This window comes from Oncorhynchus keta, chromosome 10 (genome assembly GCF_023373465.1).
Source record: "Oncorhynchus keta strain PuntledgeMale-10-30-2019 chromosome 10, Oket_V2, whole genome shotgun sequence".
Classification (NCBI taxonomy): domain Eukaryota; kingdom Metazoa; phylum Chordata; class Actinopteri; order Salmoniformes; family Salmonidae; genus Oncorhynchus; species Oncorhynchus keta.
In genome coordinates this window covers 11,927,887-11,945,022 of record NC_068430.1, presented here as the reverse complement: position 1 = coordinate 11,945,022, position 17,136 = coordinate 11,927,887, and the positions used below count along the sequence as shown (strand labels likewise).

Here is a 17,136-nt window from a genome sequence, read left to right as displayed (position 1 = left end):
CTCTCTCTCTCTCTCTCTCTTTCTGCCATCTGTCTCTCTCTCTCTCTCTCTTTCTGCCATCTGTCTCTCTCTCTCTTTCTGCCATCTGTCTCTCTCTCTCTCTCTCTTTCTGCCATCTGTCTCTCTCTCTTTCTGCCATCTGTCTCTCTCTCTGTCTGTCTCTCTCTCTCTCTCTCTCTCTCTCTCTCTCTCTCTCTCTCTGTCTCTCTCTCTCTTCCTCCCTCCCTCTCTGTCTCTCTCTCTCTGTCTCTCTCTCTCTCTCTCTCTCTCTCTCTGTCTCTCTCTCTCTACCTCCATCCCTCTCTGCTCTCTCTCTATTTCTCTCTCTATTTCTCTCTCTCTCTCTCTCTGTCTCTCTCTCTCTCTCTCTCTGTCTCTCTCTCTCTACCTCCATCTCTCTCTCTCTCTCTCTCTCTCTCTACCTCCATCCCTCTCTGTCTCTCTCTCTCTGTCTCTCTCTCTCTCTCTCTCTCTCTCTCTCTCTCTCTCTCTCTCTCTCTCTCTCTCTCTCTCTCTCTTTCGCTCTGTTGCTCTCTCTCTCTCTCTCTCTCTCTCTCTCTCTCTCTCTCTCTCTCTCTCTCTCTCTCTCTGTGTCTCTCTCTCTGTGTGCTCCTGGAGATCTGTTCCACTCTCCCAGGCTTAAACTCAGTCCCAGAGGGGATCGAGTGCTATATCACTTGGCAGTTTTAACAGTTAAAATTAGAAGGCCTGTCTGAAACATGCCCACAAGACACCAACAGATGTTTAGATTATTTATGTCCAATACTGTTTCTGAAAATATCTTTAATATCTTCTGGACGTGTCCCATTTGACGTCAGTTACCTTTCTTAGCGCTGTTGTTTTACTTACATTTGGTGTGAAGTTTATATGATCCATCTACGCTTGACTCAAGTAACTTATCTGGGTCAACCACTTGTAGATGTCCACACCACAAGCTACCAATTAACATGTCAAAATCCCAAGTTTTGTTTCCCATCATTAGAGGACACGCTTGATTCCGCTTTCAATGCTTCTAAAGCGTGTTTTAATGAAGCACATAATGAGTAATATAAGGGGATTAATCGAGTTTGGTTTCATTGTTACTGTTTTAATTGAAGCGTTCTCCTGTCTCCGTACCTGCAGGCGTACCATGACCCCATGCTGAAGCTGTCCATTATGACAGAGCATGAACTCACCCAGATCTTCGGAACCCTGGACTCCCTGATTCCGTTGCATGAAGGTGAGAATGGAAGCTTGCAAAGTGTAGAACCACAGGATAGGGAATTGCAAGGAAACACAGTTGCTCACACAAACACAGAAGCCATCACACACAGAGTCACGCACACACACACACACACACACACACACACACGCACACACACACACACGCACACGCACACGCACATGCAGACAGAGGCTGAGACCTCTCCTCCCTCTCATCCCTAAGATCTGCTGAGTCGATTGCGAGAGGCCAGGAAACCAGACGGCTCTACAGAAACTGTGGGACACATTCTAGTGGACTGGGTAAGACCCCTGATGTTATAATGCTGTTATAATGCTAGTGGACTGGGTAAGACCGTTCATCCCCCTCATGTTATAATGCTGTTATAATGCTAGTGGACTGGGTAAGACCATTCATCCCCCTGATGTAATAATGCTGTTATAATGCTAGTGGACTGGGTAAGACCATTCACCCCCCTGATGTTATAATGCTGTTATAATGCTAGTGGACTGGGTAAGACCATTCATCCCCCTGATGTTATAATGCTGTTATAATGCTAGTGGACTGGGTAAGACCATTCATCCCCCTGATGTTATAATGCTGTTATAATGCTAGTGGACTGGGTAAGACCATTCATCCCCCTAATGTTATAATGCTGTTATAATGCTAGTGGACTGGGTAAGACCATTCATCCCCCTGATGTTATAATGCTGTTATAATGCTAGTGGACTGGGTAAGACCATTCATCCCCCTGATGTTATAATGCTGTTATAATGCTAGTGGACTGGGTAAGACCATTCATCCCCCTGATGTAATAATGCTGTTATAATGCTAGTGGACTGGGTAAGACCATTCACCCCCCTGATGTTATAATGCTGTTATAATGCTAGTGGACTGGGTAAGACCATTCATCCCCCTGATGTTATAATGCTAGTGGACTGGGTAAGACCATTCATCCCCCTGATGTTATAATGCTGTTATAATGCTAGTGGACTGGGTAAGACCATTCATCCCCCTAATGTTATAATGCTGTTATAATGCTAGTGGACTGGGTAAGACCATTCATCCCCCTGATGTTATAATGCTGTTATAATGCTAGTGGACTGGGTAAGACCATTCATCCCCCTGATGTTATAATGCTGTTATAATGCTAGTGGACTGGGTAAGACCATTCATCCCCCTGATGTTATAATGCTGTTATAATGCTAGTGGACTGGGTAAGACCATTCATCCCCCTGATGTTATAATGCTGTTATAATGCTAGTGGACTGGGTAAGACCATTCATCCCCCTGATGTTATAATGCTGTTATAATGCTAGTGGACTGGGTAAGACCATTCATCCCCCTGATGTTATAATGCTGTTATAATGCTAGTGGACTGGGTAAGACCATTCATCCCCCTGATGTTATAATGCTGTTATAATGCTAGTGGACTGGGTAAGACCATTCATCCCCCTGATGTTATAATGCTAGTGGACTGGGTAAGACCATTCATCCCCCTGATGTTATAATGCTGTTATAATGCTAGTGGACTGGGTAAGACCATTCATCCCCCTGATGTTATAATGCTGTTATAATGCTAGTGGACTGGGTAAGACCATTCATCCCCCTGATGTTATAATGCTAGTGGACTGGGTAAGACCATTCATCCCCCTGATGTTATAATGCTGTTATAATGCTAGTGGACTGGGTAAGACCATTCATCCCCCTGATGTTATAATGCTGTTATAATGCTAGTGGACTGGGTAAGACCATTCATCCCCCTGATGTTATAATGCTGTTATAATGCTAGTGGACTGGGTAAGACCATTCATCCCCCTGATGTTATAATGCTGTTATAATGCTAGTGGACTGGGTAAGACCATTCACCCCCCTGATGTTATAATGCCATCATTATAATGATGGACTTCAGCCATCCAGAACCCCAAAACAGCTAGTTTACGAGGCAGCCTGAGATGTTTGTTTTCCATAATGGAGCTATCTTATAAAAACAGATTCATCCCCTGTGTCTTAAGGACCTTTTGACCTAGTTATTTTTTTATTCCTAATTATCTGTGTGTGTGTGTGTGTGTGTGTGTGTGTGTGTGTGTGTGTGTGTGTGTGTGTGTGTGTGTGTGTGTGTGTGTGTGTGTGTGTGTGTGTGTGTGTGTGTACTCAGAGCTCGGTCAGTTGACCTCAGGGGTTCACACAACAACCGCAGCTGTTGATGACCCAGAGAAACTTCTATTGGTGTGAAGTCGGGTTACCCTGTGTGGAGATTAAAATCAAAGCTCTTAACTAACATGAAACGATAACTTCCTCACAATACGAGCAGTAACACTTTAGCTGGACAGTGAGCTGGAACCAGGCTAGTTCTGCTGTTTTGTGAAGTGTGTTTGTGTGTCCAGGGCTGTTTATTAGTGTAAGGATGCTGAGCAGCTCCTCTACCATCCCTCCATCCCTACTTCCTGTTTACACTAGGTAGTTATGGAGGAAAACAATGCATGCTTGACAGGAACGCGGAGAGCCTCCTCTGCTTCTCAGCTGTTTACTTGCCTTAGTCCCACCTCTCCTCTGAACTCCGTTCCACTGCAGAAAGATGTCAATGTGGTTGTATAATAGAGTACATGTTTCCCAAGTCCACTTCATTTCCATGGTAGATGACCTGGTTTAGGCCTTCAGTTATCTATCGGTTACATTAACACTGTGACATTGTTCTGGTTCTGACTGCACCAGCTCAGTGACATTCCTATAGTGTTCAATGTGATGTAGACCAGGTACAGTATATATATTGAATAGATCTGGCGCTCCATTTAAAGATGAAGAGACTTGTTGTATGGTAGACCTACACAGAGACTTGTTGTATGGTAGACCTACACAGAGACTTGTTGTATGGTAGACCTACTCAGAGACTTGTTGTATGGTAGACCTACACAGAGACTTGTTGTATGGTAGACCTACACAGAGACTTGTTGTATGGTAGACCTACACAGAGACTTGTGGACAATGTGGAAGCTATATACAGGGGGTACCAGTACAGAGTCAATGTGGAGGCTATATACAGGGGGTACCAGTACAGAGTCACTGTGGAGGCTATATACAGGGGGTACCAGTACAGAGTCAATGTGGAGGCTATGTACAGGGGGTACCAGCAAAGAGTCAATGTGGAGGCTCTATACAGGGGGGTACCAAAACAGAGTCAATGTGGAGGCTATATACAGGGGTTACCAGTACAGAGTCAATGTGGAGGCTGTATACAGGGGGGTACCAGTACAGAGTCAATGTGGATGCAATATACAGGGGGGTACCAGTACAGAGTCAATGTGGAGGCTATATACAGGGGTTACCAGTACAGAGTCAATGTGGAGGCTATATACAGGGGTTACCAGTACAGAGTCAATGTGGAGGCTATATACAGGGGTGTACCAGTACAGAGTCAATGTGGAGGCTATATACAGGGGTTACCAGTACAGAGTCAATGTGGAGGCTATATACAGGGGGGTACCAGTACAGAGTCAATGTGTGGGGGCACCAGTTAGTCGAGGTAATTGAAGTACTATGTACATGTAGGTCAGGGTAAAGTGACTGTGCATAGATAATAAACAGAGAGGAGCATCAGTGTAAAAATAGGCGGGGGGTGGGGGGTGGGGAGGTCAATGCAAATAGTCCGGGTAGCCATTTAACTGTTCAGCAGTCTTATGGCTTGGGGGTAGAAGCTGTTAAGGAGCCTTTTGTACCTGGACCGTGTTTTCCTGTACAGCCTGCCTTGCAGAAAAAGACAACATTCTATGACTACAGTGGCTGGAGTCTTTGACCATTTTTAGGGCCTTCCTCTCCCACTGCCTGGTATAGAGTTCCTGGGTGGCATTGAGGGGGAATAGGCGTTGTTGTGCCCTCTTTACAGCTGTCTTGGGACCATGATAGTTTGTTGGTGATGTGGACACCAAGGATCTTGTACCTCTGAACCTGCTCCACTACAGCTCCGTCGATGTGAATGGGGGCGTGCTCGGCCCTCCTTTTCCTGTAGTCCACGATCATCTCCTTTGTCTTGATCACGTGGTACCACACGGCCAGGTCTCTGACCTCCTCCCTATAGGCTGTCTCGTTGTTGTTGGTGAACAGGCCCACCACCATCGTGTCGTTGGCAAACTTAATGATGGTGTTGGAGTATGCTTGGCCACGCAGTTATGGGTGAACAGGGAGTACAGGAGGGGACTGAACATGCACTCACTCCTAAGGGGCCTCCGTGTTGAGGATCCATGTGGCAGATGTGTTGTTACCTTCCCTCACCACCTGGGGACGGCTGTCAGGAAGTCCAGGATCCAGTTGCAGAGGAAGGTTTTTAGTCCCAGGGTCCTTAGCTTATTGATGAGCTTTGAGGGCACTATGGTGTTGAACGCTGAGCTGTAGTCAATGAACAACATTCTCACATAGGTATTCCTTTTGTCCAGGAGGGAAAGGGCAGTGTGGAGGGTAATAGAGATTGCGTCATCTGTGGTTCTGTTGGGGCGGTATGTGAATTGGAGTGGGTCTAGGGTTTCCTGGGATGATGGTGTTGATGTGAGCCATGACCAGCCTTTCAAAGCTCTTCATAGCCACAGACGTGAGTGCTACAGGTACATTGTCATTTAGACAGGTTACTTTGGCGTTCTTGGGCACAGGGACTATGGTGGTCTGCTTGAAACATGTAGGTATTACAGACTCGGTCAGGGACAGGTAGAAAATGTCAGTGAAGATACTTGCCAGTTGGTCAGCACATGCTCTGACTACAAGTCCTGGTAATCCGTCTGGCCCTGTGGCCTTGTGAATGTTGACCTGTTTAAAGGTTTTACTCACATCGGCTACGGATAATGGCCAAAAGGCAGGCTAACCTAGCAAAATAGGCAGGCTAGCCAATAGGCAGGCTAGCCTAGCGAAATAGGCAGGCTAGCCAAGCTAAATAGGCATGCTAGCCTAGCTAAATAGGCAGGCTAGCCAAGCTAAATAGGCAGGCTAACCTAGCTAAATAGGCAGGCTAACCTAGCTAAATAGGCAGGCTAGCCTAGCTAAATAGGCAGGCTAGCCAAGCTAAATAGGCAGGCTAGCCAAGCTAAATAGGCATGCTAGCCTAGCTAAATAGGCAGGCTAGCCAAGCTAAATAGGCAGGCTAGCCAAGCTAAATAGGCAGGCTAACCTAGCTAAATAGGCAGGCTAGCCAAGCTAAATAGGCATGCTAGCCTAGCTAAATAGGCAGGCTAGCCAAGCTAAATAGGCAGGCTAGCCTAGCTAAATAGGCAGGCTAGCCAAGCTAAATAGGCAGGCTAGCCAAGCTAAATAGGCAGGATAGCCAAGCTAAATAGGCATGCTAGCCAAGCTAAATAGGCAGGCTAGCCAAGCTAAATAGGCAGGCTAACCTAGCAAAATAGGCAGGCTAGCCAATAGGCAGGCTAGCCTAGCTAAATAGGCAGGCTAGCCAAGCTAAATAGGCATGCTAGCCAAGCTAAATAGGCAGGCTAGCCAAGCTAAATAGGCAGGCTAACCTAGCTAAATAGGCAGGCTAACCTAGCTAAATAGGCAGGCTAGCCAAGCTAAATAGAATGACTAAAGACAGTACAGTATGGGGAGAACAGAGATAAAGTTGTCTGGCTGGATGTTACTGCCTGAGCAGGATGAGATGATGACTTTAAGGAATGAAAAGTAATAAAGTAATAAAGTAATAAAGTTAGCAAATAAAAACTGAGCACAACTGAAATATTTGATCAGATATTGAAAACCGTGAGACTTGTTTTTTCATCCGACCTCAAAAATAATTATGGGCGCTGTACTGCAGCGCCAGCTGTGCCACCAGAGACTCTGGGTTCGCGCCCAGGCTCTGTCGTAACCGGCCGCGACCGGGAGGTCCGTGGGGCGACGCACAATTGGCACAGCATAGTCCGGGTTAGGGATGGGTTGGCCGGTAGGGATGTCCTTGTCTCATCGCGCACCAGCAACTCCTGTGGCGGGCCGGGCGCAGTGCTCGCTAACCAAGGTTGCCAGGTGCACGGTGTTTCCTCCGACATATTGGTGCGGCTGGCTTCCGGGTTGGATGCGCGCTGTGTTATGAAGCAGTGCGGCTTGGTTGGGTTGTGTATCGGAGGACGCATGACTTTCAACCTTCGTCTCTCCCGAGCCCGAGTTGTAGCGATGAGACAAGATAGTACCTACTAAACAATTGGCTACCACGAAATTGGGGAGAAAAAGGGGTCAAATTAAAAAATAAATAATAATAATTATGGAACATACACACTGCATAAGAGATCCTGCAATTAACTTGACTGAAGGAGAAACTCAATTACTGACCTCTCTCTCTCTCCCTCCCTCTCACTCTCTCCCCCTCCTCCCTCCACCAGTTACCATGTCTGGACTCCTACAACTCATACTGCAGTAACCAGGTGGCAGCCAAAGCTCTGCTGGACCATAAGAAGCAGGATCACCGGGTGCATGACTTCCTGCAGCGCTGCCTGGAGTCGCCCTTTAGCAGGAAGCTGGACCTGTGGAACTTCCTGGATATACCCAGGAGCCGTCTGGTCAAATACCCTCTGCTGCTCAGGGAGATCCTCAAACACACACCTAACGACCATCCGGACCGTCAACACCTGGATGAGGCAGTGAGTGGATCTGGTGATAGACATGAATGTATAAACACACACAACCCCTCACTAACACCCCCCCATACACACAACCCCTCACTAACACCCCCCCACACATACAGACCCCCCACTAACACCCTCCACACACACACACAACCCCTCACTAACACCCCCTCCACACACACAACCCATCACTAACACCCCCACACACACACACAAACCCCCACTAACACCCCTCCACACACACACACAAACCCCCACTAACACTCCCCCACACACAACCCCCACTAACACCCCCCCCCACACACAACAACCCCACATTAATACCCCCCACACTCACAACCCTCCACACACTCCAACCCCCCACACACACACCCGTACCCCCACACACACAACCCCCACTAACACCCCCCCCACACACACAAAAACTTAAATCACACTTTTCATTCCCTCTTCTTGTCACCAGATCAACATGATCCAGAGCATCGTGGCTGAGATCAACACCCAGACGGGTGAGTCTGAGTGTCGTTTCTACAAGGAGCGTCTCCTCTATCTGGAAGACAGCCAGAGAGACCTGCTCATTGACAGCTCCCGCATCCTCAGCTGTCACGGGGAACTGAAGAACAACAGGGGCGCTGTGAGTAGAGCTGCCTAGCATCTATCACTATTACCGCTTTGGAGTGTAACACACAGCAGACCTGCTACACCACACAGCTATAAAAACTTACAATAACAGGTAGCTTTCGTCATGCAAACACAATGCAAACACGACTCAGTGTCGCAGCTCTTTAGAGGTAAAACGGCATGGCAACATCTGCTGACAGGGAGTTCAAATGCATACTAACACTCTACTGCTAGGTACGCCTTCTGATGTACAGTAAGTAAGGTCAACGCTGAGGATATTTGTTTAGCATTGAATGAGGCACAGTTTTACGTTTGTACTGTACAGGGATATGAATGACCTCTAAATCCACACAGACCTGTGATGGTACGAGCAAACCCGCTCACCATGACCCCTAAATCACCTCACTCTGTCACCACATATCAATACGTCTACTGGGGTCAGGGGTCAGCTCTGAGAGCATTGGTTCACCTGTAGGCCCTCGCTGAGTCACTATAGACCCTGGTTCAATTCCAGGCTGTATCACACCCAGTCATGTTTGGGAGTCCCGTAGGGCGGTGCATAATTGGCCTAGACTTTGTCCGGGTTAGGGTTTGGCCGGGGTAGGGTTTGGCCGGGGTAGGGTTTGGCCGGAGTAGGATTTGGCCGGGGTAGGGTTTGGCCGGGGTAGGGTTTGGCCGGGGTAGGGTTTGGCCGGGGTAGGCCGTCACTGTAAATAAGAATTTGTTCTTAACTGACATGCCTCGTTAAATAAAGGTAAAATATATAAATAAATTAAATAAAGGTGAAAAATAAAAGAATGAAACATATCATCACGTGCATAGTGTGTGCTTAGAAAAAAACATTATCTCGTGACATGCTGAGAAGATGATTGGGCTCTGGGTGCCGAAGTGAGGAAAAAACATGGTTGACTGTCAGTCAGAGAGAGGGGCCGTAACATTCGTTTCATCTCCTCCCTTCAACCAAAGCCTTTAATTTGGGTTTTGTTCACCATGTTTGTGCAGCATGGTACAAATTGGAAGCACCTGGTCACGTGTCGTTAGATGTTAGACGTTGTATATATCCCGATTCATCATGGGGTAGTAGTAGCATACTGGTGGTTTGGGTTTGATACGGTTCAGTTCCCACCATCGCTCCTGCTTCAGCCCAGCAGTAATGACAGGGTAGTGGTGGTGTGGAGAGGGATGGAGAGAGTGGGAGGGGGAAAGAGGGAAGGAGAGAAGGATGGAGAGAGGGAGTAATCCCAGGAAAGGAGAGACAGAAGGCTATTAATCAGGCTGTGCTACACTAGCTCACCATGACCGACCCAAGCGGAGGCACTCACAGCCTTTCAGGTCCGGGAGGGGAAAAACAGTGAAACATTACCATATTGTGTTATAACAATCAACCAATAAATCCACATGTATTATACGGAACAATGACTAAAGCCATTACACTAACGATCTGCACATTCATTCAGCTATTTTTCTATTGCCCATTTTTGTTTTTATCAACTGTTAATATGAGAAGAATAGAAGCCTACAGGTCGTTAGTATCTAGGTGAGGTCGGGTCAGAGGGACTCACAGTCGCCTAACATGGCCTTTGTGTCTGTCTATCTGCAGTAAAGTGTTGTTATTTAAGGAGGAACACTGACACAGAGAGAGAAATACAAAAATATGAAAGTTTCTCTTGTTTCCTCTTGTCACGCTGGTTTCACCTAAACCAGCCCATTGAAACCTGAGGGTCTTCATTCAGACACACAGAGCCTGTACTCACATCTGCAACAGATGTTTGGTTCCTTTATGCTCAACCATGACCGGCTTGTGTTCTACATTAGACTCGTTCTTATACCATCTTATAACAGTATCTCAGAAAGGTAAAGAGTTGTTATAAGTGAAACTGTAAATGTTGAGAGAAGACCGATCCCTGTTTGATGGAGTGTTGTTAGTGGGTGTTCTATCGTCAGGGTTCACTGTATTCTTACTCAACACAACCCTGGGTGCCTCTACATCACATCTCTGCTAAAGTGTGTTACAACATTACAGAACTTCTTTGTCTCTACTCCCGTAAGTCTCCCAGTGTTTAGTAAACACTGGTCCTCTTAAATCAAACAGTGGAAGTGTTACAGGAACACATCATCCCTTCCTACTCCAGTTCTCAGTTCTCTTATGGATCATGCAGTGGCAGCTCATGAAGCCATTCATCACATGGAAAGGAAGAAAATGGGCCAAAGTATCTCTGAGACTTGTGTATGAAATAGAGCATGTAAACTGGAGTGTGTTTAAAGTAAAGATACCACCCATGCTGCTGTTGTTCGTTCTATTTTTAAGTCTGAGGAGTTTGATTTTCGGAGAGTAGTTGGCCTGCCGCTGAAATATCTGGCCCTGTTTGGTCCAATGACCTTATTTCCAATGTAGCTATGAATTGTAATTGTGTTATGGTGTATTGCATTTTTTGTTATTGACTACTGCTGCCTCCAGAGCTCCCTTGATAAATATATTCTAATGAGATCCCATTGACTAACCTGGATAAATATGTTTTAAATAAGGAAAAAGCAGCAGACCCTTACGCCTTCCTTTCCTCTCTTTCTCCAGAAGCTGCATGTGTTCCTGTTCCAGGACGTGCTGGTCATAACCAGGGCCATCACCCACAGCGAGCAGCTGCACTACCAGCTGTACCGCCAGCCCATCCCAGTCAGAGAGCTGCAGTGGGAGGACCTGCAGGACGGGGAGATCCGTCTGGGGGGCTCCATCAGAGGGGCCTTCAGCAACAACGAGAGGAGTGAGTGTTTAATCCATAGAATTACATATAGAACATTGGAATATGAATTATAGGATCTCTATGGTTTAACCCTAGTGGATAACAACTGTGGCCGCCGATAACTGGAGCCTGACACCCCTATCCTATTAATAATAACTAGAGCCTGACACCCCTATCCTATTAATAATAACTGGAGCCTGACACCCCTATCCTATTAATAATAACTAGAGCCTGACAGCCCTATCCTATTAATAATAACTAGAGCCTGACAGCCCTATCCTATTAATAATAACTAGAGCCTGACACCCCTATCCTATTAATAATAACTAGAGCCTGACACCCCTATCCTATTAATAATAACTGGAGCCTGACACCCCTATCCTATTAATAATAACTAGAGCCTGACACCCCTATCCTATTAATAATAACTAGAGCCTGACACCCCTATCCTATTAATAATAACTAGAGCCTGACACCCCTATCCTATTAATAATAACTAGAGCCTGACACCCCTATCCTATTAATAATAACTAGAGCCTGACACCCCTATCCTATTAATAATAACTAGAGCCTGACACCCCTATCCTATTAATAATAACTAGAGCCTGACACCCCTATCCTATTAATAATAACTAGAGCCTGACACCCCTATCCTATTAATAATAACTGGAGCCTGACACCCCTATCCTATTAATAATAACTGGAGCCTGACACCCCTATACTATTAATAATAACTGGAGCCTGACACCCCTATCCTATTAATAATAACTGGAGCCTGACACCCCTATCCTATTAATAATAACTAGAGCCTGACAGCCCTATCCTATTAATAATAACTAGAGCCTGACAGCCCTATCCTATTAATAATAACTAGAGCCTGACAGCCCTATCCTATTAATAATAACTAGAGCCTGACACCCCTATCCTATTAATAATAACTAGAGCCTGACACCCCTATCCTATTAATAATAACTAGAGCCTGACACCCTATCCTATTAATAATAACTAGAGCCTGACACCCCTATCCTATTAATAATAACTAGAGCCTGACACCCCTATCCTATTAATAATAACTGGAGCCTGACACCCTATCCTATTAATAATAACTAGAGCCTGACACCCCTATCCTATGAATAATAACTAGAGCCTGACACCCCTATCCTATTAATAATAACTAGAGCCTGACACCCCTATCCTATTAATAATAACTAGAGCCTGACACCCCTATCCTATTAATAATAACTAGAGCCTGACACCCCTATCCTATTAATAATAACTAGAGCCTGACACCCCTATCCTATTAATAATAACTGGAGCCTGACACCCTATCCTATTAATAATAACTAGAGCCTGACACCCCTATCCTATTAATAATAACTGGAGCCTGACACCCTATCCTATTAATAATAACTGGAGCCTGACACCCCTATCCTATTAATAATAACTGGAGCCTGACACCCCTATACTATTAATAATAACTGGAGCCTGACACCCCTATCCTATTAATAATAACTAGAGCCTGACACCCTATCCTATTAATAATAACTAGAGCCTGACACCCCTATCCTATTAATAATAACTGGAGCCTGACACCCCTATACTATTAATAATAACTGGAGCCTGACACCCTATACTATTAATAATAACTGGAGCCTGACACCCCTATCCTATTAATAATAACTAGAGCCTGACACCCATATCCTATTAATAATAACTAGAGCCTGAAACCCTATCCTATTAATAATAACAGAGCCTGACACCCCTATCCTATTAATAATAACTAGAGCCTGACACCCTATCCTATTAATAATAACTAGAGCCTGACACCCCTATCCTATTAATAATAACTAGAGCCTGACAGCCCTATCCTATTAATAATAACTAGAGCCTGACACCCCTATCCTATTAATAATAACTAGAGCCTAACACCCCTATCCTATTAATAATAACTAGAGCCTGACACCCCTATCCTATTAATAATAACTGGAGCCTGACACCCCTATCCTATTAATAATAACTAGAGCCTGACACCCCTATCCTATTAATAATAACTAGAGCCTGACACCCTTATCCTATTAATAATAACTAGAGCCTGACACCCCTATCCTATTAATAATAACTGGAGCCTGACACCCCTATCCTATTAATAATAACTAGAGCCTGACACCCCTATCCTATGAATAATAACTAGAGCCTGACACCCCTATCCTATTAATAATAACTGGAGCCTGACACCCCTATCCTATTAATAATAACTAGAGCCTGACACCCCTATCCTATTAATAATAACTAGAGCCTGACACCCCTATCCTATTAATAATAACTAGAGCCTGACACCCCTATCCTATTAATAATAACTGGAGCCTGACACCCCTATCCTATTAATAATAACTAGAGCCTGACACCCCTATCCTATTAATAATAACTGGAGCCTGACACCCCTATCCTATTAATAATAACTGGAGCCTGACACCCCTATACTATTAATAATAACTGGAGCCTGACACCCCTATACTATTAATAATAACTGGAGCCTGACACCCCTATCCTATTAATAATAACTAGAGCCTGACACCCATATCCTATTAATAATAACTAGAGCCTGAAACCCCTATCCTATTAATAATAACTAGAGCCTGACACCCCTATCCTATTAATAATAACTAGAGCCTGACACCCCTATCCTATTAATAATAACTAGAGCCTGACAGCCCTATCCTATTAATAATAACTAGAGCCTGACACCCTATCCTATTAATAATAACTAGAGCCTGACACCCCTATCCTATTAATAATAACTGAGCCTGACACCTATCCTATCCTATTAATAATAACCAGAGCCTGACACCCCTATCCTATTAATAATAACTAGAGCCTGACACCCCTATCCTATTAATAATAACTAGAGCCTGACACCCCTATCCTATTAATAATAACTAGAGCCTGACACCCCTATCCTATTAATAATAACTAGAGCCTGACACCCTATCCTATTAATAATAACTAGAGCCTGACACCCCTATCCTATTAATAATAACTGGAGCCTGACACCCTATCCTATTAATAATAACTAGAGCCTGACACCCCTATCCTATTAATAATAACTGGAGCCTGACACCCCTATCCTATTAATAATAACTGGAGCCTGACACCCCTATACTATTAATAATAACTGGAGCCTGACACCCCTATACTATTAATAATAACTGGAGCCTGACACCCCTATCCTATTAATAATAACTAGAGCCTGACACCCCTATACTATTAATAATAACTAGAGCCTGACACCCCTATACTATTAATAATAACTAGAGCCTGACACCCCTATCCTATTAATAATAACTAGAGCCTGACACCCCTATCCTATTAATAATAACTAGAGCCTGACACCCCTATCCTATTAATAATAACTAGAGCCTGACACCCCTATCCTATTAATAATAACTAGAGCCTGACACCCCTATCCTATTAATAATAACTAGAGCCTGACACCCTATCCTATTAATAATAACTAGAGCCTGACACCCCTATCCTATTAATAATAACTAGAGCCTGACACCCCTATCCTATTAATAATAACTAGAGCCTGACACCCCTATCCTATTAATAATAACTAGAGCCTGACACCCCTATCCTATTAATAATAACTGGAGCCTGACACCCCTATCCTATTAATAATAACTAGAGCCTGACACCCCTATCCTATTAATAATAACTAGAGCCTGACACCCCTATCCTATTAATAATAACTAGAGCCTGACACCCCTATCCTATTAATAATAACTAGAGCCTGACACCCCTATCCTATTAATAATAACTAGAGCCTGACACCCTATCCTATGAATAATAACTAGAGCCTGACACCCCTATCCTATTAATAATAACTAGAGCCTGACACCCTATCCTATTAATAATAACCAGAGCCTGACACCCCTATCCTATTAATAATAACTAGAGCCTGACACCCCTATCCTATTAATAATAACTAGAGCCTGACACCCCTATCCTATTAATAATAACTGGAGCCTGACACCCTATCCTATTAATAATAACTAGAGCCTGACACCCTATCCTATTAATAATAACTGGAGCCTGACACCCCTATCCTATTAATAATAACTAGAGCCTGACACCCCTATCCTATTAATAATAACTAGAGCCTGACACCCCTATCCTATTAATAATAACTAGAGCCTGACACCCTATCCTATTAATAATAACTAGAGCCTGACACCCTATCCTATTAATAATAACTAGAGCCTGACACCCCTATCCTATTAATAATAACTAGAGCCTGACACCCTATCCTATTAATAATAACCAGAGCCTGACACCCCTATCCTATTAATAATAACTAGAGCCTGACACCCCTATCCTATTAATAATAACTAGAGCCTGACACCCCTATCCTATTAATAATAACTAGAGCCTGACACCCCTATCCTATTAATAATAACTAGAGCCTGACACCCTATCCTATTAATAATAACTAGAGCCTGACACCCCTATCCTATTAATAATAACTAGAGCCTGACACCCCTATCCTATTAATAATAACTAGAGCCTGACACCCCTATCCTATTAATAATAACCAGAGCCTGACACCCTATCCTATTAATAATAACTAGAGCCTGACACCCCTATCCTATTAATAATAACTAAGAGCCTGACACCCTATCCTATTAATAATAACTAACTGACACCCCTATCCTATTAATAATAACTAGAGCCTGACACCCCTATCCTATTAATAATAACTGGAGCCTGACACCCCTATCCTATTAATAATAACTGGAGCCTGACACCCCTATACTATTAATAATAACTGGAGCCTGACACCCCTATACTATTAATAATAACTAGAGCCTGACACCCCTATCCTATTAATAATAACTAGAGCCTGACACCCCTATCCTATTAATAATAACTGGAGCCTGACACCCTATCCTATTAATAATAACTAGAGCCTGACACCCTATCCTATTAATAATAACTGAGCCTGACACCCCTATCCTATTGATAATAACTAGAGCCTGACACCCCTATCCTATTAATAATAACTGGAGCCTGACACCCTATCCTATTAATAATAACTGGAGCCTGACACCCCTATCCTATTAATAATAACTAGAGCCTGACACCCTATCCTATTAATAATAACTAGAGCCTGACACCCCTATCCTATTAATAATAACTAGAGCCTGACACCCCTATCCTATTAATAATAACTAGAGCCTGACACCCTATCCTATTAATAATAACTGGAGCCTGACACCCCTATCCTATTAATAATAACTAGAGCCTGACACCCCTATCCTATTAATAATAACTGGAGCCTGACACCCTATCCTATTAATAATAACTGGAGCCTGACACCCCTATACTATTAATAATAACTGAGCCTGACACCCCTATACTATTAATAATAACTGGAGCCTGACACCCTATCCTATTAATAATAACTAGAGCCTGACACCCCTATCCTATTAATAATAACTGGAGCCTGACACCCTATCCTATTAATAATAACTAGAGCCTGACACCCTATCCTATTAATAATAACTGGAGCCTGACACCCTATCCTATTAATAATAACTAGAGCCTGACACCCCTATCCTATTAATAATAACTGGAGCCTGACACCCCTATCCTATTAATAATAACTGGAGCCTGACACCCTATCCTATTAATAATAACTAGAGCCTGACACCCCTATCCTATGAATAATAACTAGAGCCTGACACCCCTATCCTATTAATAATAACTGAGCCTGACACCCCTATCCTATTAATAATAACTAGAGCCTGACACCCCTATCCTATTAATAATAACTAGAGCCTGACACTATCCTATTAATAATAACTAGAGCCTGACACCCCTATCCTATTAATAATAACTAGAGCCTGACACCCTATCCTATTAATAATAACTAGAGCCTGACACCCTATCCTATTAATAATAACTGGAGCCTGACACCCTATCCTAT

At 43.9% G+C, this 17,136-nt stretch overlaps 1 protein-coding gene across 3 annotated transcripts in view; it reads left to right on the top strand.

Moving 5' to 3' along the window:
• Positions 1-17,136, top strand: part of arhgef3 (Rho guanine nucleotide exchange factor (GEF) 3) — a 166,109-nt gene that overhangs the window by 124,346 nt on the left and 24,627 nt on the right. For all 3 annotated transcript variants that reach the window (XM_052526491.1, XM_052526493.1, XM_052526492.1), the window contains 5 exons: positions 1,123-1,219; positions 1,427-1,503; positions 7,549-7,806; positions 8,255-8,425; positions 10,985-11,171. In XM_052526491.1, coding sequence (XP_052382451.1) covers positions 1,123-1,219; positions 1,427-1,503; positions 7,549-7,806; positions 8,255-8,425; positions 10,985-11,171 — 790 coding nt within the window. The remainder of the gene's footprint in view (positions 1-1,122; positions 1,220-1,426; positions 1,504-7,548; positions 7,807-8,254; positions 8,426-10,984; positions 11,172-17,136) is intronic.